At 47.8% G+C, this 21,328-nt stretch overlaps 1 protein-coding gene across 1 annotated transcript; it reads left to right on the plus strand.

The window, feature by feature from the left end:
• The first annotated feature begins 6 nt into the window (after positions 1 to 6).
• Positions 7 to 19,236, plus strand: PGM1 (phosphoglucomutase 1). The gene is given in 12 exon segments (XM_010716041.2): positions 7 to 200; positions 203 to 273; positions 10,021 to 10,183; positions 10,559 to 10,705; positions 11,416 to 11,541; positions 11,782 to 11,972; positions 12,379 to 12,533; positions 13,108 to 13,223; positions 15,912 to 16,047; positions 17,445 to 17,628; positions 17,924 to 18,058; positions 18,567 to 19,236. Coding segments are annotated over 12 exon segments (1,686 nt in total). The 5' UTR covers positions 7 to 28; the 3' UTR covers positions 18,657 to 19,236.
• The last annotated feature ends 2,092 nt before the right edge of the window (positions 19,237 to 21,328 follow it).

The raw sequence follows: 21,328 nt of genomic DNA on the forward strand, positions 1-21,328 counted from the left end.
CGCCCGGAACTCGCAGCCCGGGCCGGCCATGGTGCACATCGAGACGGTGAAAACCAAGGCGTACGCCGACCAGAAACCCGGCACCAGCGGGCTGCGCAAACGCGTCACCGTTTTTCAAAACAATGCCCACTACGCCGAGAACTTCATCCAGAGCATCCTGGCCACCGTGCCGCCGGCAGAACGGCAAGAGGCCACGCTGGTGGTGGGGGCGACGGTCGCTTCTACATGAAGGACGCCATTCAGATCATCGTCCGCATCGCCGCCGCTAACGGGGTACGCGGGGCCGGGGCGGCTCTCGGCGTGGCTTCGGGCCCGCGGGGCAGGAAATGCGGTGACAGCGTTACCCGCGGCTTCGTGAGCCTTCGGGACGCGCGGGCAGACAGTGACGGGCCGGGGAGAATGGCTTCCGACTGAAGGAGGTCGGGTGTGGGGAGGAAGTTCTCCGCTCAGAGGGCGGTGAGGCTCCAGCTCTGCTTCCAGAGCTGTGGGTGCCCCGTATCTGGAGGTGCCTGAGGCCGTGGATGGGCCCTGGGCAGCCAGAGCTGGTGAGGGCTTTAAGTTCCCCTCCAATCCAACTGTTCTATGAGCGCAGAGGTTGGAGAGGCTCTGACTCAGTGCTCCTCCTTACTGTGGGCCAGAGCTGTGTTTCGTACCCAGCAGCGTACACCGGTGGTGAGTTGTGCTGGATGGGCAGCAGAGTGCCTCCCTGTGCTGCTGAGAGCACAGCTGCATGGGTTCACCTCTGTCACAGCACTTGATCAGCCTGAGGCTAGCCCAGTAGGGACAGCTGGGCTGGAGCTGGGTTGGAGAGTGAGGCCCTTCCTTCCCCTCGGCCTTTTGCAAGTGGAGAATGCCATCCTCTGCTGGGCCACCTGGCTCCTGCTTGTCAGCAGCAGGCTTCCCTCGTTGCAGGGCTAGCAGAAGATGCTGAGTGGTTAGGGTCAGGCATTAGAATGGAACCTGACAATTACCTGCTTCAATTTCCCAGCAATAATCAGCTCTGTAACTATCAGGCTGAAGGGGAACATGACAAAATGTGAGATCACTACTTCCTTATGGCACAAAGAAGCACGTAACTGCCTTCTCGGACCACGTAGAAGTTTGCTTTCAGTGATGCATGGTGACTGGTCAGCATTAGGTGTCTGTCCCATGTCCCCAAGCACCAGCCTTGCCGGGTGCACCTGTGAGTGATGGATGCTACAGGCTTTCCTGTTGGGAAAGGCACAGCCACGGTTTTATTTATTTATTCTAAGGAGAGTTGGAGCTGAAACATGCAGCCTGACAGCACCTTGGATGCCCATGAATAAGCTGACTGGGAGGTTTGTTTGCTGGGACAAAGCCTTGGTTTGTTTAGGCTCTCACCCTGGTGGGCTGTGGCAGCCTTCCAGGCAGTTCTGCACTCTGTGCCTCAGTCCCAGCAGCAAGCAAGGGGCTGAAGGTGCACTGGGCTGGAAATGTGTGCTAGTTGCTCATAGCCCTCCTCTCGCATCGTGCTGGTGCTCACGTATGTGCAGCATCGCAGCACTGAGCTCTGCAGAGCAGGTCCTGGGGCCTGCTGGCTGGTGGGCATTTGCTTTGCAGTGTTTTGACCAAACTGATTCAGGGTGCTAGGAGAGAATTGGCTCTAATGTGAGAAAAACCTTCTGGAAAGGCAAGAAAGGAAACAGGAAGCAGAGAGAGAAAAGAGTGGATGAATATTTGGGTTAAGAGCCAAGATGCTGGTGTACAGAGTGAGAAATTTTACTTGACAAGCTTTTCATTCTGAATCATTAATTTATAAAGCAAGCAAGTAGCTGTGGCCCTGGGACAGGATGTTAGGCTTTTTCAAGCAAAAATTGATAAGATGAGAAGTGATGGCCTCACATTGTGCCACGGGAGAGTCAGATTGGATGTTAGGAGAAATCTCTTCTCCAAAGAGTGCTCAGCACTGCACAGCTGCCCAGGGGTGGGGGTCACCATCCCTGCGGGTGTCCAGAGCCATGGGGATGTGGCACTGAGGGACGTGGGCAGCGGGGGTGGAGTGGGATCAGGTTTGGTGACTTTGCAGAGCTTTTCCAACTGTAGTGATTCTCTGGTTCTCTACTAGCCATCTCCTGATGCAGGTTCTTTCTGCCCTTGTGGCAGAACAGAGAGAGTGGTATGGACTGTTTAATAAATTTACAGTAGATATAAATGTGAATTAGCAACCAGGAGGAGGAGGTACCATGACATGCTCTCCAAAGTGCAGAGCCTAAAGAGGCTTGATACAGTTGCTGGCTGAGTGTGAATTGCATGGGCCTTAGTAAAACACAAGTGTGGCATTGCCAAACTTAAGAATGCCAGAACCACCAGAGATGAGGTGGATGGAGACTTTCTTTATTAAATGCAAAATGCCCATTTTTAATAAGTTTCTATATATTTGCTGTCCTGGTTTGGAATAACTGGGGGATGCTTGCTTGCTTCCTGGTTCCTCTCTAATTAGGAATGCTGGTTCCCTGATAACTACTGCAGTGCAGTTGAGTACAAGCCTACGAATATCCTGTTTCAACAGAATAAATGTGAGGTAACTGGAAGTCAGCCACCCTTCCAAGAGAAAGGTGAGCTATTCTGTGTAAGAAACCCAAAGTTCTCAGGAACCTGCTGCCACCTGTGCGCAGTGTGCTTTCTTGCACAGCAGTAGCTCATCCTTCTTTCTGGGCTTGGGTGGTCTCCTGATGCCAGCAGCCAGGTCTCAGTGCAATGCTCAGGCATCTCGTGGTGAGAAATAGTGAGGCATGTAGAGAAAATGCCGCAGGTCGCTGTGCTGCACTGCTTTGTATGCAGAAGGTAAAGAAATATGAAGATAAATCTGGGCTTACTGCCCTTTCTGACAGCTTCTCTGCCTGTTTCTGATCACCAAGGTGTGTTGTACGGGGGTGCATCTGCTTGTATCAGCAGCCAACCCACAACTTGTGCCAAAGCAAGTGCTAAACAACAGTGTTTCTGGTCCTAGGGGAGAAAGAGGTGATGGCATCAGTGCTTTAGGTGGCTTTTAGATCGGGTGTGGTGGAGTGGTCCTTCAGGTGCCACAGGAAAAAACCAAGAACCACAGTGTATGGTTGTTAGTTTCACAAATTAAAGGGTAAGGATGCTGAAGAGAGTTCTAGTTTGGTCTCCATCTGGAACAGTTACCATTCACCTAAATGCTGATGTTGGAATAGCAACAACTCAGTTTGCACTTCTGTGGTTAAGAAGTGTTTATCCTATTTATAAGGTTGCATTTATAAAAGTAAACTAACATAGACACTGTTGGTTTTGCCATTCTCAGTTGGCATCCAGCGTAGCCTCCTGCTTTGTTTTGGTCTGTTGTGCCAGGTTTCCTTTGTGTTATTCCCACTTAGTAAGCCTGACTTCTTAATTACATGAATAAAGCTTAAAACCTCTTTTTGTCATCACCTGTCAGAGTAGAACTGTGGCTGTACTGTAGCTTTAGGTTGAAAGTGTGCACAAGTTACAGAACTGAGGTTGTAAATCTCGATCAGATCACGTACCCAGCAGCAGGGTGGTTCACTAATGTTGTCACCTGCCACTTAACAAGTTTATTGTGCTCCAGTTCCTTTGCAAAGAGAGATTTTGCAGTGCTGCAAATTGCTTGAAGGTGTTTTAAATGCTGGGCAGTGCTTTGCATGCTAAACTCTAACCTGGATTTGTTTCACTGCTGCAGGATAAACAGTGCTCTACTAGAAATACTGCTCACTACCCTGCAAAGTTTGGTTTCCAGACTTTCCCGACTCAATTATCCCAGGGAAACCAAGTGTTTGAATTCTGTTGCACTGCTCAGCAGCTCTTTATTTGCTTAATTTAGTAACTCTGCTTCATTTTCTTTGTGTTCTTCTGCCACAGTTCCCTTGCTGTCGCCGCAGCCCCCATCTCACTCTCACTTGTTTCTCCTACCTGGATTTTAAGTTGAAGGCTGTCAAGGCAGTGGTGATGCTGTCCGAGCTCAGTGCCTTTTTGGAATAACTCCAGAATTTTCAGCTGAAGGGAAGAATTGGGGTGCTTTGAGTTAATCTTTGCAAATCCTGCAGACAGAGAGTTGAAATCCATACTAACAGGGGCTTAACAGTAATCTCCTGGAACAATGGCTATAAGCAGACACCTTGGCTCTGGCTGTGCTGGTAAGGATCCTACAGAGTCTGATGCCTTTGTCCTGGTGAAGCTTGGGATAGGTGAGCTGAACTTAAGGGGCACTACTCAGTGTCTTATGGCTGAGCTCCACCAGGAACAAGAAATATATTCAATGGGTTCGTGTTCTTTCCTCATGCTTCTCTCTGAACTAATCAGTGGAGTGATTAATGCTTCAAATGATGAACTGAAATATATCACAGAAATAAAAGGAATTGTCTTAAGAAGGAGAAAAGCTAAAGGGGCAGAAGGAATCAAAATGTGGATGTTATCTGGAATTTACAGCCATAGTATGAGCTGCTGACATATGAAGCATCAGCTCTGCAGAACTGAGGATGAGGGTAGGTCACAAAGACTGTTGGCTGTGTCCTGCAATTGTCTAGAAGAGCAAACACCATTCTGACATTTTCAGGTAGTGTTGCTGTAAGTGAAATCCAGGAAAAGAAGTCTTGCAGGAACATGGTGCCTGCTGTGGGGTACCACCCCATCCTACCGATGGGAAGCATGCTGTTGTTTGCAGCAGGGGAAGGGCAGCTTGTTGCCACAGGCAGGTGTGGGCATGCTCCAGGGAGCTGACCTTTGGATAGAAGGTTTCTCAATCATGATTGTTGCTGTGTGCTCCAATTGTGGCAAAGGGGATCAGCTCCTACCTGCGTGGCAAACCTGGAGCCTTCTGTGGGGTCCAGAGCAGCCCTGCAGGTGACAGCTCCATCCCTAGCTCTGCAGAGCTTCTTTCTCACGTATCTGCTTTTTGCCACCCGCCTGGCTTCTCTCCTGGTCCTCATTGGGGTGCAGTGTAATTATGGAGCAATGCAGGAAGGGGGCAGGAAGGAGTTAGGGAAACGTCTTTTCTGTTCTAAAGGAAAGCCATGAAATAACTGCAAAATATCCTTTCTGGTTTTTGCATTGTGTGCACGTCCCCTCCTCCCCCTCTTTTTCTTTCTTGAATGTCACGTACAAGACTGAGTGGGATGAGAGAAGGTAATGTCACAGTTTGTGGGGACAGGGGATGGGGCAGGGGTCAGCAACACCAAGTCCAGGGAGGAGTTGCATGCTCCGAAGTTTTGCTGAAATTCAGGTTCTCTCAAAATAGTCTTGTTTGTCTTTTTATCATTAACCAAAGTCAACAGTTCATAGCTTTGACTCTACTCTTGCATGCCTAAAGTGAATGGGAACCTACATGAGCAGATGGCTCTGCTCTGGCAGGTTGGCTGTTTGGAGCGGAAACATAGAATTGGAGACTTATAAAGTGTGACCACAAGAGAAGGCTAAAGAAATTGGGAAATCGGGATTATTTCCTGTAGAAAAGAGAGGATACTGTGAGCCTCTGTGTTAAAGGATTATTGTAATGTGCAAGAAGGTGTCAGAAGGAGGATTATGAATGGTTTGTTCTCTGACAGCTCAGGAGGACTTAAGCTGCAGAGAGAGAGATGTAGGACAGACTGCAGGAAGATGCTTCTGACTGCTCTGACACCACACCTGGAGACAGAGATTTCAAGAACAGGCTGCAGGAACTTTCTAAAGGGTGCCTGGGGGATGTTTGATCCCGCACCAGCTTTGGGGAGGGATCAGAGGACCTGCTGAATTCCTTTCCATCCTGTAAGTGATTGCAGGTGTCCGAGCAAAGACTCCCAGGTGATGAATGGAATGAGCCTTTCCCTCCCTAGGGCTGAGGTCTGCCTCTTGAGTCCTTTACCCTTCTGGATCCCCTGGTAAGCGTGCAGACACCGGCCTAATCGTCCTGGTTGACCCATTGTTGGTGTTGTAGTTTGTCCCAAACAGTGATGTAGGTGTTGCCCTGGGATTGGGTGAGTGCCCCAAAGACAAGCTCCATGGATATGCCAGTTCTGACCCTGTGCTTTGCATGTGCTGCCTCACAACTGGATTCTGTATTTTGTTTGAAATAATGTATTTCTTTTTATGTATCTTAGTATGGCTACAGTGACTATCACCTTTCTCCCTGTGCTGAGTTTGGTTCCTCTGCTCCACAAGTGCAAAGTTCATTAGCTCCTCATCCAGCCAGTGTGTGGGCACCTGCTCAGGGAGGAGGAGGTGTGCCGCGGCATTTTGTGGCACAGAGTTTGGCTGGGGGAAAGTGCTCGCAGGCTTTTTCCCTGCCAGGGAGGCTCGTTCTGGGAGCTGGGCTTTGTTTTCTGCGCCACTAGAGGGAAACCTCAGCCTTTGCATGGAAATGGAGGCACTGCAGCTGCAGGATGCTGGAACAGCACGAAGATATAGGTGCAGTGTACACATGGATGGTTGCTGGCTGCATGGCACAGGCAGTCTTGCTGTTGGAACAAAGTAAAGATTGTCGTAAGAAAATCTGTCAATGTTTGGAGCGAAACAGTCAGGAAACGGTCCTGTGGGAGTCCCCACAAAGCATCACAGTTCAGCTGTGTACACAACTCCTTTTCTCCTCCCCTCCTTAAGTATGGAACAAAATGAGTCATTAGGAAGTGTATGGTCCTTCATTATCCAGAAATATCTGTGAATTCTGCCAGCAGCTTGGACAGAGGACTCTTAAGTGTCATAAAAAGGGAGACCGTGGTTCCAATCCAGCATTTGAGGCTGGGGGAGATGATGCTTCATTAACTTCTTGTATTTGGGTCTCTGGTGGCTGCAAGCTTTTCCAAAATTGATGACTTTGTCCTAAGCTGTGTTCTAATTTGAAAGTTTGGGGTTTTTTCTAATAACTTTTGTCATGCAGAGTGCCCAGGGTAGGACTGGTGTTGGTATTCAGCTGAAAGCATTGCTTTAGCAGTGTTTTAGCTGTTAATGGATCTCTCTTAATTAAGCAGAGGCTGGTTGTGCACTGCAGACGACGTCCCGTTATTTGGAGGTAGCTGGCGCCGGAGCTGTCAGGATGTCAGAGTGGGACTCGTGTAAGCAAAGTGTGGGTAACAGATCCGTTGCCTTCCATTTTAAGAGTGACCTTTAGCTTGCTGGAGGCTGCAAAATGCTGCCGTGCCCGCGGGAGGCTTTTCCTCCAGGGCCACGCAGATCTGCTGGGCTGGCAAAAACGCTGTGCAGCGCATCGGTGTGTGTGAGCCGGTGCTGAGCTGCTGACGGAGGGCAGGCGGACGGACGGTGCCGGCAGTGATAGCACAGAATGGTGAAGGGCCCTGCCTGGAGGGAGCAGAAAGTGGAGAAGGAGGCAGAAATCACCTTTTGCTGAGTGCTGGGAGAGCAGCGTGGGGTTGTGTGTTTGTTCTTCGTGACATTGATCCTCCACGGCAAGTGCAGAGAAACATCTTCAGTTACAGGAGCCGTGTTCAGCTCAACGTTCAAGGAGCTATTTTTGGGTGGTCAGCAACTCTGCTGAGCTTCTGTCCAGTAGGTGTGCCATTGCTGGTGTCAAGACTGATACGCTTTTTTAAAAAAATATTCTTTTTCTTTTGTATTTAATCGTAGTTTACTTCTTAAATGCATTTATTTGAAGAAAGAACATGGAAGCTGCTCCTCTGCCTCTGCTGACTGTGCCAACAGCTCCTTACAATGATCAGAAACCAGGAACCAGCGGATTACGGAAGAAGACCTATTATTTTGAATCCAAAATGAACTATTTGCAGAACTTTATCCAGAGTATATTTTTTTCCATAGACCTAAGAGATCGACAAGGATCTTCTATGGTAGTTGGAGGTGATGGAAGGTACCTTAATAAGGCTGCAGTGGAACTGATAGTCCAAATGGCTGCTGCCAACGGGGTTGGTAAATGCTAGATGACTAAATTCCTATGGTTGTATAGCTGATAAATGCAGAAAACCAAAACAGATTAGTCAGTGGGAGATTGAATTTTCCCGTAGATTTTACTCAACTGCTAACAGAAAACATTTTGATGGAAAATGGGACTGGTAATACTGAAATTACTGTTTAATTACTGTTAAAAGAAAGTTAGCACTGAGCGGAAACCCGTACAGTGATTTCTGGTTGTGTGGGAAGCAGATGAGCCAGGGCTGTTTGCAGCAGAGCATGGCTCAAGCACCGCAGTGCTGTGGGGCACTGGGGTTGTATCTGTGTTTCCTGTTGCTTTTGAAGAAGAAAAGGCTTTGCTGTCTGTTCTGTGTTTCCTAATGCAGAGCAAAACTTTACACTAAGAGATCTGGCTTATGGGAATGTGTTTGACAGAAAAGCTTATCCGATCACAACAGGGTGATTTGTAATGAGCAATTGAATAAGAAGAAGAGATATATATTTTTCTAAATCAAAATGTTTTCCAGCTGGAAAAGAAAAATCCTCTGGCATTGCAAATTACTGTGTTCCTCTTAAGTCAGTGTATGGGCTGAGTCAAAGAGCTGGAAAACGTGCACAAAGCAAGAGCCAGGCCTGCTGCATGGGCTTCTCCACACCAGGACAGGTTTCCTGTTGGTTAAGATGAGTCTAAGCTGATCTGCATCAGCTGAGACTTCTCTGCTGCATTTCTTTCCAGCATTGTGTCCCGTGCCTGGCTGAAAACAAGTTTTGCTGTTGAGTTTGGTATTTTTTGTTAGTTATTTTTAAGTAGTCTGGCTAAAGCCTGTGACTTTGTTAATCAGTTCTGTGCTAATCTTGCTCTGTAGAGTAGGAGAGATGAGTCTGAGGATGTGTTCGACTATTAAAAAGCCACAAGGGAGGGCATGCATGTCGTAGTTTGGATGTGCAAAAGTGTCTGTCGGCATGTGGCAGAGACAGGTGCTGTCACCTCTGCAGGTGTGGGATCAGCAGGATTTCTGAGCAGCACCGAGCTCACTGTGCCGAGTGTAGAAAGCATGGTTTTGGGAGTGAAGAACACCAGAAGCATCAGTCTGTGTCACTGGGGTGTGGAGGGCACTAATGGGAGGCCCTTGCTGCTGAAACAAAGCATGAAGCAAAGAGAAAGCCAAACCCACATAGATCAGGCTGCTACAAATTCGATGTATGGCATAATGCATCCTGTGATCTAGGTAGTTGGGCACTGTAAGGGCAGCAATACTCTGACCAGCTGGTACAAGGGCTCTCACACCTCACACTGGGTTTCTAAGCTGCTGTTTCAGGTCTGTGCCCATGGCTTGCTGGACATCTCAGCTTCCCACTTGCCTGGCAGCTGTGGGGCTTAGTGCCCAGCAGTGCCACAGCCAGGAATGGTAGCCATCCCACAGAGCCAGCTTAGCACCGCATGGCGGATTCAGGCTGGGCAGGCTGGCTTTTGTCTTCTGGTTCCTCTTGCCTTTGAATGAAATTCCTCCTCTTTTCTCAGCTGTATTCACAGTCTAATCTCCTTGGCTGATGGAGAGTGGTCTGGTGTATTTTTAAATCTCTATCACCTCATTTGGGAGCTATGGTAAGGGGCATGTTCTCCCAGAAAAAGCATTTATCTTCTGTTTTACTACGTGAACCCCAGCAACTGAATCCTGATTACCTTGTGCTGCTTAGCACGTTGCTCTGGATTTAATCTCAGTGATATTACCAAGTTTATGGGAGGGAGGTGCGTTACCCGCTGAGAGTAAGAGAATCTGCATGTGGTCCCATGGGAGCAGTGATGATGATCGACTTTTGTTTTGCTTTGGCTTCTCTCAGTCCCATTGTGTCTTTTGAAAGCAATGTTCGAGACCACAGGCAAAGGTTTTTTTGTTTTGTTTAGATGCCTCTGGAAAGCTCTGCTCTTCAGTGCAGGATGCCATTTCCAGTGTTCATAAAAGAGAATGCTAAAAAGGCATGACAGAGCAGGGTCAGATGCTGATCTTCTAGTTATATAGCAGGGAGCTTGCAGCCTCTCAGGTTCAAAATGTTTGCTTCAGGACCTTTGCCATCCAGGTGCCCCTGACGAGGCCCTGCTTTACCTGTTGGCGTTGGGGTGTTTGGTGCTTTGGCTGTATTCAGATTTGAATCTCAAAGTAGTTTGTTCTGCCCTTTCATTTTCAGATTGGCCGTTTGGTCATCGGGCAGAACGGCATTCTCTCCACCCCAGCAGTGTCCTGCATCATCAGGAAAATCAAAGCCATCGGTGGCATCATTCTGACGGCCAGCCACAATCCTGGTGGGCCCAACGGAGATTTTGGGATTAAATTCAATACGGCCAATGGAGGTAAGGTTGCTTAGTTGATTCTTGTTTGTTTTGTTTCTGCTTGACTTGGCTTGTGTTGGAACGAAGAACCCAATTTAATTGTTTTAACATCACAGAGGTTCAGTGAGTGGCCTGAGCAGTGGGTTTCCCTGAACATGGAATTAGTGTGGTTACAGTTGGCAGGGACCTCTAGGTCCATCTGGTCCAACCCCTGCTCTAGCACTGACACCCAGAGCAGCTTGCTTGAGACCGCATCCAGAGTGATCAATTTGCTCACTGGTATTCCTCTCCCAGTGAGGCATTCCCAGCCCCAGGCCTTCTGGTCTACCTTTGTGTTGCTCCTTCCTCATGCTCTGTTTCTTTAACTTCTCCCTCCTTGCCCATTATATCTTGTAGGTCCTGCTCCAGAAGGAATCACGGACAAAATTTTCCAAATTAGCAAAAAAATTGAAGAGTATGCAATCTGCCCGGATCTCAAGGTGGACCTGGGTACCATTGGAAAACAGCAGTTTGATTTGGAGAACAAATTTAAACCCTTTACAGGTAAATGACTTCTTCCCCTTGGGAAGTTTCCTTTCAGGTGAAGCTGGCACGGGCCTCCGTAGGACAGGGACGCTTGGTGCTTTGAAAGGCACGTGGTCTGACCTTCCCTTCTCGTCTATTGGATAATCCAAGCAAGAATACTGTCCTGGTCATCATGGATTTATTTATTTTATTTTTTGCCTTCATCTCACCTTGTCTAGATATTTTAATTGTATTGTTTCTGTGCACTCGTCCCATTAGTTGCAAAGGTGCAAATTTTAAGGCTATCAGGTGCACAATTCATGCTGACGTTGGTGGAGATTGAAAGTCTGTTTTATATGTATTTTTGTTTCCTCTAATCCCACTCTACATATAATTGGAGTGGAATGGAAACTTCTCAAAGGGTATCTGGGGAGCTGAGGTTGTGGCTGGAGTCTGTGACTAGCAGAGAACTGGGGAAAATGTTCATCTTCAGGATTTTGTTGGTCTGTTTGGTCTGTAATCCCATTAGCAGTGGCAGCCCATAACCAAATGTTTCTTAATACAGGACCGTTATCATCATCTTTATGAAATGATTCTATGGAATGTTTAAAGGCTCTGTGCTGAGCCCTGGCCCTTTGTACTGAGGACTGTCAGCACAGTGGCTCATGTACTAAAATTGCTTTTCTGCGTAGAGTTCAGATTGTCAGAGTTAGTTTATCTCTGTTTTGTTGTTGTTTTTTTTCTTCCAGTGGAAATTGTGGATTCTGTAGAAGCTTATGCAAATATGCTGAGGAACATCTTTGACTTCAATGCATTAAAGGAACTGCTTTCGGGGAAAAACCACCTCAAGATTCGCATTGATGCAATGCATGGAGGTATGGGTGGGCTTGGCTCTGCTGGTCTGTAGGGTTTTGCCTCCTTCTTCCCAGATCAGGCTTTTCGTCACTTTTTTGTTACTGACGTTTGAGAGCAGTAAGTCCTGTTGTGCTGCTGGATTGCTGTGAATCAGACGTGCAGTTTGTCTTCTTGTCATTCTAATACCTCAGTGTACTTGAGGCGTAAGTCCTTCTTTACCCTGTGCTTGATTCCTTCCTTCCCACATTTTCCTATGGCAGTTGTGGGCCCTTATGTGAAGAAGATCCTGTGTGAGGAGCTGGGAGCACCAGCAAACTCTGCTGTGAACTGCACCCCGCTGGAGGACTTCGGTGGCCACCATCCCGACCCCAACCTGACCTATGCTGCTGATCTGGTCCAAACCATGAAGACAGGAGAGTACGACTTCGGAGCTGCCTTTGATGGAGATGGGGTAAATGGGCTGCTCTGTGTCCATCTTTTTGCCCCTTATGGAGAAGGGAGGACGTTGGCTGAGGGGGATGGATGTGAAGGCTTTTTTCTCCTCTCCCTTCTGTAGCTGCACATGGATGGGAATCACTCGATGCAGTTCACAACTGTTGGCAGTAGTTGACTACTGTGTAAATAACGAAGTCCAAACTGTACTTAAATGGCTTTAAAGGTTATGAAAAATCAGCAGGATGTTGAAATACTGTAGAGGTGTTGCTATTTAACTTTTTCCAAATGCTGTATTTAGTGCAGTACAGTAAAAAATCTATATCCATGGGTTTATAAGCCGTGCCAGCAAAGTAGCACAATCTCTGCATCACAGCCTCTTTGCACAAAGCCAGGACATGAGCTGTTTCTCTTGTCTTCGTCAGGACCGCAACATGATTCTTGGCAAGCATGGCTTCTTTGTGAACCCCTCTGACTCCGTTGCTGTCATTGCTGCCAACATTCTCAGCATCCCTTACTTCCAGCAGACCGGGGTCCGTGGCTTTGCCCGCAGCATGCCCACCAGCGGGGCTCTCGACAGGTAGCACCTACCTCTGTGCACAGTGCCCTGACAAGGCAACAACTGTCCTTTTTCTGTGTCTGACACGTGTCCGTAGTGGGGAGCGTGGGCTGCCCTATGGGCAAAGCATCTGGCTGCTGTGGGTTGAGTTCTGGGGTCACCGAAATGTAACGTATTAATTTCAGTTGGAGGGTATGGCAGAGCTGGGTTCTGCTCTCGGCTCTCTTTTGTCTATATGGATATGGTCCACCCCCTCCCCCCACCACTTTGTGTTTTTTAAATTTTAATTTTAAACTGATAATCTATTTGTGAAATGCTTTGACAGCTACAACTGCAAATCAATTTAGAAGAGCTGTATATACATACATATATTTATCTTTAGTTGTTCTTCCCAACGATCTCCCAAAAGGTAACACCAGGATAAAACGCAGCACTGCTGTACAAAGAGCAGCTCTTAATAATAAAGCAGAGACATGATCTGCTTTTAGTGCTACCCCTCAGGAGATGTGTGGTAACTGCTGGGGCTCCTGCTGCAGCGTTTCACATGGGTGCACTAAGCCCAGCTGTGTGTGACGTAGCCTTCTTGCCTTCTAAGGGTGGCCCACGCAACAAAGATTGCTTTGTATGAGACTCCTACTGGCTGGAAGTTCTTTGGAAACTTGATGGATGCAAACAAACTGTCTCTGTGCGGAGAGGAAAGTTTTGGTACTGGTAAGTGGGTGTTCCTCATCTCACTAATGGAGGCACTATTCCTCTTCGTAGTTCTTTACTGTGCTGGCCTACTTGGGGTTTATCTTTCATGTGAGGTTAATGCTTCTAAAATCATATAAGAAAAAAGCTCCCTGGTGAAAGCATACACAATGCTCAGAATTCTGTCAGGTAAAAGCTCTTTCCAGAAGGCATAAGGAGATATGCAGGAAGTCTAAGGGCCTCTTTACTAGCCCGGTCATTGAGTCTATGGGGATTAAGTGCAGTGTTAAATGTATTTTTCAACTCTTGGTGGCCAGGAAAACCTTCTAAATGTTTTCATTTCTGGAAAGAAATATGGTTTGGAGCATGCAGTTTTATTAGGGGAGGTTTCAGGTCACTATTAAATCTCCGAGCTTAATAGGGCCCTCATTTTCCTGTTCTAAAAACAAGGTATGATTTATAAAGTTTAAATTAACACTTGCCTTTGAACAGTCGAAGCGAGTTATTGGGTTACTGAGAAACAAAGCGAACATCTTTAGGAATTTACCAGGGGTGCAGCGTGATGCATGGCTGTTATTGGTGCAGGCTCTGCACCGTGCCTGAAACGTGCAGCACTGTGTGGCTGGTAGGCTGCAGCCTGATTGCCTCATGGCATCTGCCCACCCTGCCACCATTCTGGGGTTTGTCTGGCCTGGGTTGTCCTTAAGGTCTTGTTCTTCCATTGTGTGTACCGCTCAGGACAACGGGGCAGCCAGAGGTGCAGGGCTTGGGGAGATCTAGGTGGGATGATTGGGGGTCAAAGCTTGCATGTTTCCTCATATTTTAGCCTGCTTTAAGGTGTTTCATGGAGCAGGAGTGGCTTCAAATACCAGATATGAAGTGCTTTGTGGATCTCGGTCACAAAATGTTACCACCTGAGCTTTTTGGTAGCTGAGGACATGGCACTGCAGACTGGCTGAATGCTGGTTGCCGTGAGGCTGAAGAAGTCGCTGGGGCAAAACTTTTGCAGTCAGATGCTATTCTAATAAACAGAACTAGGCCTCAGTCTGGAAGGAAAGGGGAATTTTGGATAATCTAGGTATCTCTGTAAAGATAACTTGAGGGTAATTGTGAGCATAGGAGGATTTTGGAGTTTAGCCCTGAATGATTTCAGCATGCGTTAAGTTTATGTTGCGGCCTTTAGCTGGTGAGAGTGGCTCAGCATTTAGAAAATACAAACAACAGCAGCAAATGATTCATGGAGCTGCTGATAGGAGCTGGGCTCTAACAAGCAACTCTCTGAAATTGCTTCCATCTTCTGTTGCATGTGCAGTGAGCTCATGGTTTCTCTCCAGCCCATGATAGGTAGGTGACTACATTGCCAATAAAAGTGACTGAAAACACTTGCAATGGGGCTGAGAGGGAGGCTTGATGTTTTGGCTGTGCTGCATCACACCTGGGCTGCACGCTGGGGTCGTTGCTGGGGGAACACTGGGAAAGGACCGGGGCAGCCTGTGCTGGGCTCCCTGCAATGCAGAGGGCGTTTGTCTGTCTGGCAGAGGCCCTTTAAGGAATGAAATGGGGTGAGGGAGGTTGTTCGATAGCAATTTAATGAGGAGTTGTTTGGAGTCTGACAGTGTGAGTGCTGAATGGGAGCAAGGTGAAGGAGCAGCCAAAGAGACCCGGTAAAAATTGAAACAAACTGCGACCCGGCGGGACCAGGGTCCAGCAGCAATTAGAGTAATGCGACGTGACAGAATTCCTGCTTGCTTTCTGGGGTGTTTTATTCCAGCAATAAGTTGATACATCACATGGGACTCCTGTTTATTTAGCATTCCTCTCCATCACCTCTGTGCAGCTCTCAGCTGTGCAGGGCTGTGAGGATAATTTACCACCGCATCCACAATGTGGGGTTTGTGTCTCGCACCTCGTGGCCCCAGCTGATTTTTTGGGGGGTGAAATGGTGGCTCTGGCCAACTCTCCCCATTGACAGGTGTGCCTTAGCTCCTTGGGGTTTTGCTAATACTAGCCCGCATGTTTTCCAGAGCCCAAAGGATAAAACCCAGAAGCTGTGCATTGAGCCTAGCACTGAGCTAACCAGTCAGGAAGATGGAGGCTGGGTTGGGTCTGCTCTGGCTGCTGTTGGATCCCACATTTGACTCTGGTGTTTGAGGCTGGGATGAATTGATCTCCTTGTGTGAATGAAGTCCTCGTGCTGCTGCCCCTGTGGCTGCTGTGCTCCCCAGCACCCTGCAGTCTTGGAGCCGTTAGGGTTTGGCTCCCTCAGCGAGGGCTGGCATTTCTCCTGGTGCTCAGCCAGCGCCTGCACCATCAGGGTATCCTGATTCTGCAGACTGTGTGTGACAGCTGCTCAGAGGGGCTGATGGTAGTTCTTGAGCTGCTCCTTTGCATTTGCCTTTTTATTTATTTATTTATTTCAATGACCTTTTTAGTGCACATTCCCCATTGCTTCCTTGGGAACAGAATGAAGGATCTGTGAGCAATGAGTATGTTTTAAAGGGAACCGAGTGTTTTATTTGGGCTGTAGCTGAAAGCAGATGATATCTTGAACTGCTTTAACAACACACGAGCATCCAGCTTGTGAAATGCCTTCCATTTGTGGGGCTGTACTACTGCCAGCTTGGTGGAGGAGCGGAGGTGAAGCAGAGCTGTGCACAGGCTCTGGCCTGGCAGGAGAACATAATGTGTCTGTGCTGTGGCTCTCTGCAGGCTCTGACCACATCCGTGAGAAGGATGGGCTCTGGGCAGTCCTGGCCTGGCTGTCCATCCTGGCTGCCCGCAAGCAGAGCGTGGAGGACATCATGAAGGATCACTGGCATAAGTATGGCAGGAACTTCTTCACCAGGTGAGGAAGTGCTCCAGGCAGCTCGTCCTTCCCTCTGCCCTGTGGCCAACCAAGTATGAGCCCTTATGAAGGAGCTCAACAAGCTGAGCACCAACAGCACCAGCCTTGCTACCACAGCAGTTTCTGCCTTGTTGCACATGCTTTTTCTGTGGTGTTGCAGTGGTTTGAAGCTCCCTGGCTAGTTTGTGCAGCTTCTGTGGGTCCAGTAAACCTGTGGGTATTTACCTTGACCTTTCACAATGTCCAGGTTAGAATTTGTTACTCTGAATACAATCTATTCAGTATCAAACTCTGTGAAGGTTGTACAATTCTTCTTATATCTATCTGATAGGTAGTATTTTTTTTTTTAAATTATTTATTTAATGGAGATCTTTTCTTGCAAGAATTTTTCCTACTTTTAGAACAGTATGCTTCTTTAGTTTACATCTTACAAATTCGTTTGTAATATCTTGAGTGATGACTTTGCCTCACTGAATGGGCACCCAGCTCCTAGACAGTTATTTACCTGGTTGAATTTTTGTCCAGTTCCAAAATACTCTTACTTTAAACTACTATAGACACAGGAGATGAAAAAGGAGAACTGACCTGCGCATGAGCAGAAGAGGGGATGCTATCTGGATTGAGAGTATTAGGATAGAAATCTTTCACTTTGGAAAACCTACATGAAATTTCTGTCTCCAATTGCTAAATGTAAGAACTTTTCCTGGTTTTTTTTTTTTCATACCACAAAGCCAGCATACATCTAAGGCATTTAAAGCTGTGAAAGAAATGCCAAAATCTAGTATAAAAAGGTAGGCTTCAAGCACCAGAGATACGTCTGCATAGAAGGCTAGGTGGAGTGGAAGGCAGCTAGCAAGCCTGTGCATGCTCTGTCTGGCTGGCTGGGCAAATAAAAGCAGTGCAAATCACACTGGCAACCAGAGTAGAGAGTCTCAGGTCCTCATCTGTGCACATGCTGGAGCTGCTGCACTTTCTGCTTCTCTTACTTACATTAGCTAGATCAAAGCTGGCACTGGGTGCTATCATGTGCTGTGATCACACCTTTGCTTTCCTGTGGGGACGCGCTGAGGTGCTCAGGCAGATCTGTTATCTGGAGAAGCCTGTTGAGATCCTATTAGAGGAATTGGAATAAATGCTTTGCAGCCAGTGTTGTTGGAGTCTGGCCCTTCATCTTTCTCAATTTTAGATGAGATTTTTAGATCTGAGATAGGTTGCTGTGTATCCCACAGATTTGTATTGCACTCATACACTGCTGCATGTGTCCTCTCCTTTCTTCTGGTCCTTGTCTCCAGTATGAGTAGAAAACATGGGGCTGATCACAGCGTTGTTAAACAAGGACATTGCAGAACACTGCTGCTAATTACAGACCTTCTTAATCTTTGTTTTTACTGTTGTAGATACGACTATGAGGAGGTGGATGCAGATGCAGCTGGTAAAATGATGAAGGATTTGGAGACTGTGATGTTTGACCGCTCCTTTGTGGGGAAGCAGTTATCAGCTGGTGACAAAGTCTACACAGTTGAGAAAGCTGATAACTTTGAGTACCACGATCCCGTGGATGGAAGTGTCTCCAGAAACCAGGTGGGCACTGTGCTGCTTGGGGTGGCCGTGGCCTCTGAGAGATGAGTGCTGAACACTGGGCATCTTTGTTCACTGCATCTCCCCTTTCTCTGAAGTCAAGCAGTGCATCTGACCCTTGGAAAAAGTTTTTCTCCCCTGTGTTGGCCAGCAGGATCTTGGCCTTTGTGAAGGGATGGGGAGGGGATGCTAAGAGAGGGAGGGCTGCTTGGAGCAGGGCCGGGCTGGGCGCCTCGGACAGCACTGCCTGGGTACCCAAGGAGCACGTGGCTGAGCAGCTCTGCTCCTCTCTCCCCAGGGCTTGCGGCTCATCTTCTCCGATGGCTCTCGCATCATCTTCCGGCTGAGCGGCACCGGCAGCGCTGGAGCGACTGTGCGGCTCTACATTGACAGCTATGAGAAGGATGCTAAGAAGATCCACGAAGACCCACAGGTAGGTGTTAAATCTGAGTCGTGGCATCGCTGGTTCGCAGCCTTACTAAAAAGCATGGATCTTTGCTTAGTACTGCTTTGCTTAGAGCCATGCGCTGGGTGTCTTGGAAGCAAGGGCTTTGATATCTTCAATCCCAGTGTAAATAGCTTTTAAAAAAGCTCTGTGTGGAACAAGCATTACTTATTCAGAATCTCTCACAGCTGCTTTTGCAGTTAGTTTTCCTGTTTACGTTACATCTGCGGCTGATTCCAGGTGTGAAAGGACGCTTTCCAACCTGAACTGACCTTCTGGGCAAAACATTGCTTCACTAGGGATAAGACGAGCTCATTTCTGTGCATCATCTAATACTGAAAGAATCCTCATTTTCTGTCCCCCAGCAAATAGAACTCTTTGTGCATGGCTTGCTGTTTTTGACAAAGACATAAAAAATGTGGGAGGTGGAGGCGATGCGCACAGGCTGCGCGTGGTGCTCTGCCCCCGGTCCTGAGCCATCTCTCCCCTCTTGCAGGTCATGCTGGCTCCTCTCATTTCTATTGCACTGAAACTCTCACAGCTTCATGAAAGAACCGGCCGCACCGGTCCCACTGTTATAACATAAAGACTCATCCTGGCACCAAGGGAAAGAAGGCAGCCCGTCGGGTCTGTCACTATAAAAGGAATATTAATTTTATCTGTGTATTTAAGAACACTGCCCGCTACAGATAGACAATAAAAACCAGCTCCTGTCAACACTTTGTGTGCACATTGCTGTGCTGCTTTTCTGCGTCACACAGCACTGCTGGCACGTTGGTATGGTGCTCGTTAGCTCGGCCTGTTGGGTTAGCATATGTACTTCTTTTTTCTTCGCTTAAACAAAAGGCTCTAGAAATAACAAAGAACCCAACTCCCTGAATTACTGATGAATGTATTCTCTCTCTTGGACACTTTCCTGGAAAAGAAGCGCACTTTACCCTTGTTCATATGTTGTCTTTAAAATTTGATGTCTTTGAATAAGCAATGGACGTGCATTAATACCGAGTATTTTTCACTCGCGTGGATTTTTTCCCTTTCAAAACAAATTATGTACATTGCTCTCTATTTGCCTTTCTATCTGTATAAGAAAAAAACCACAACACAACCTCCCTCAAGAAATAACCAGTAACAGTCGTTGCAGGATATTAAAGTGGTATGAGCTACAATTACTGGTCCGTGTTCTTTTATTTTCTCACACCTTGATTTTCTTTTGAAGACCAAAAGACTGTTTTGATGAAGTTGTTTGGTTGAATGGCAAGATCCTTGGAATGATCACAGTTGCATGCATTAATGTGCTAAGTCTTTTCCAAGGGCATGGAGAAGGTGACTTTAGAATCAGCTGTAGCTGCTGAGTGTCAGTGCAGCTCCCTGCCCTCGTGCTGGGGCTGTCCTCTCCATGCTGAGCTGGGTCCTGCTCCCATCCTGGCCTGCTGCCATTGTGCTGGGGAGGATGAGGTGTGCTTGCGTTGCCCTCAGCCACCAACTTAAAACCCTCCAGCACAGGGGCTTGAGCGGGTAAACCCAACTCAGTCTCCCCTTTAGGCTCTTAAATGATGTTAACAGAAGTAGTTGCATCGGTGGGAGTGATGTTAGGGGGGTTTTCCTCTTTTGCTTTGTGTGCCTTTGTCACCCAAGCCCTGGCTGGACTGGACGGTGCAGGGAACACTGCCCACACAGCTGAAATTCAGGCTGGGTCCCTGGGCAGGCCTGAGGGAATGGCTCTGTTTTCCAGGAATGTGAAGCATCCCACCTTTGCCCTCTGCACAACGCTGCCAGCAAAACTTCTGAAGTTGATGCAGATGTGCTGACAAAAAGCTCTTTATCTCATCTTCTGTACAGAGATGAGGTGTCTCTTCTGACAAGCAGACCTTCTGCTAAATCCATGCTGGCAGCTTTGCTGGCAGAGCTGTTTTCATGGAATCACAGACTGGTTTGGGTTGGAAGGGACCTTAAAGCCCGCCCAGTTCCAACTTCTGCCATGGGGCCAAGAGGTTTGCCCAGGGCCCCATCCAGCCTGGCCTCCACGGATGAGGGAGCCATCTGTTTTGAGGCAGGACAAGTTAAAACCTAAGCCCCCCCAGCCTTGCTGCTGCTCATGGTGTGCCTGAGCCCTGCTGCTGGAGCTCTGGTCCTCAGCAGCTGTGTGCTGGTGGGAATGCCTGTCACTTAATGAAGCACAAGGAAAGAAATGCAAAACCCCAGCAAAATGCTGTGGCTTTTGCATTCAGAGAAGGAAAAAACAGTGCATCAGACCTGATTTGTGTGTGAAAGGGAAGTTCAATGTGGTCCAGCCCATGCTCCTTGCTTATACCCTCATGCACAGAAAGGTGTCAAAGGGAGTCTGTGCAATCCAGGCTGAGTCCAAGGTGTGAGCATGGTGCTGTTTGGGACTTTGATCCCCTCTGTCGGAAAGGATGCCTGGCTGGGTCTGGAGAGGAAATGCCTTTCATTTGGCAGTCATTGCCTTGAGCCTTCTCTGGGTGGCACTGGCCACGTGTAACCCTCTTGAGTGCCTCCTGGGTCACTTCAGGCCAGCCCCTGCCAGGATGGCAGAGGAGCACGGGTGACACAGAACGGAGACCTGCTGTGTTTCACTCTGCTGCCACATCTCTGCTCCGTTGCCTTCCCGTGGTGCAGCACACATGGGGCTTGTCTGCCCCTTTTTCTGTTCAAGCAAATCGCTGCTGGGAAACCTCCTTTTGGGTTATTTTCTAACACGTGTACCGGCAAATACTGATTTCACTCTTGTGATAGATGTCCTCCTTCCCTGAGAGCTGGGCTGTGTTAAAAATGACCCACGTCTGCAATTGCCCTGTACTGAGGGGCTGACCCCCTCTTCCCTTTTTAATCTGCAGTGGAGGTTTGTCATTGTGTGAATGAAGCACTGGGGCTTTAATGAAGGATGCTGCTTCCACACCATGTCAGGCATCGTTAGTGCAGACGCTGCTGGGACTTGTTGCTAAAGGAATGCGTTTGCCAGTGCCCAAATTAATCCAGGAGTCGCCTGGCTTCTGAGCACTCAAAGCCTAAATCTACTTGACAGCTTCTGGAGGGACAAATATGGTGTGGAAACATTTGATCTCTCAGCCAGCTAATAACTTGAAAACAATGTAAATCAGTGATTATAAAATGCTCGGAGAAACAAAAGGAGAATTTACATTTGCTTCGTAGAGCTCCAGTCCAGCGTGACTCTCAAAACAAGTTGCATTTGCAAGTAATGCATTTGTACTTGTGTGGACATCTTCACCTCTCAGAGCC

This window comes from Meleagris gallopavo, chromosome 10 (assembly GCF_000146605.3).
Source record: "Meleagris gallopavo isolate NT-WF06-2002-E0010 breed Aviagen turkey brand Nicholas breeding stock chromosome 10, Turkey_5.1, whole genome shotgun sequence".
In the NCBI taxonomy this organism is placed as follows: domain Eukaryota; kingdom Metazoa; phylum Chordata; class Aves; order Galliformes; family Phasianidae; genus Meleagris; species Meleagris gallopavo.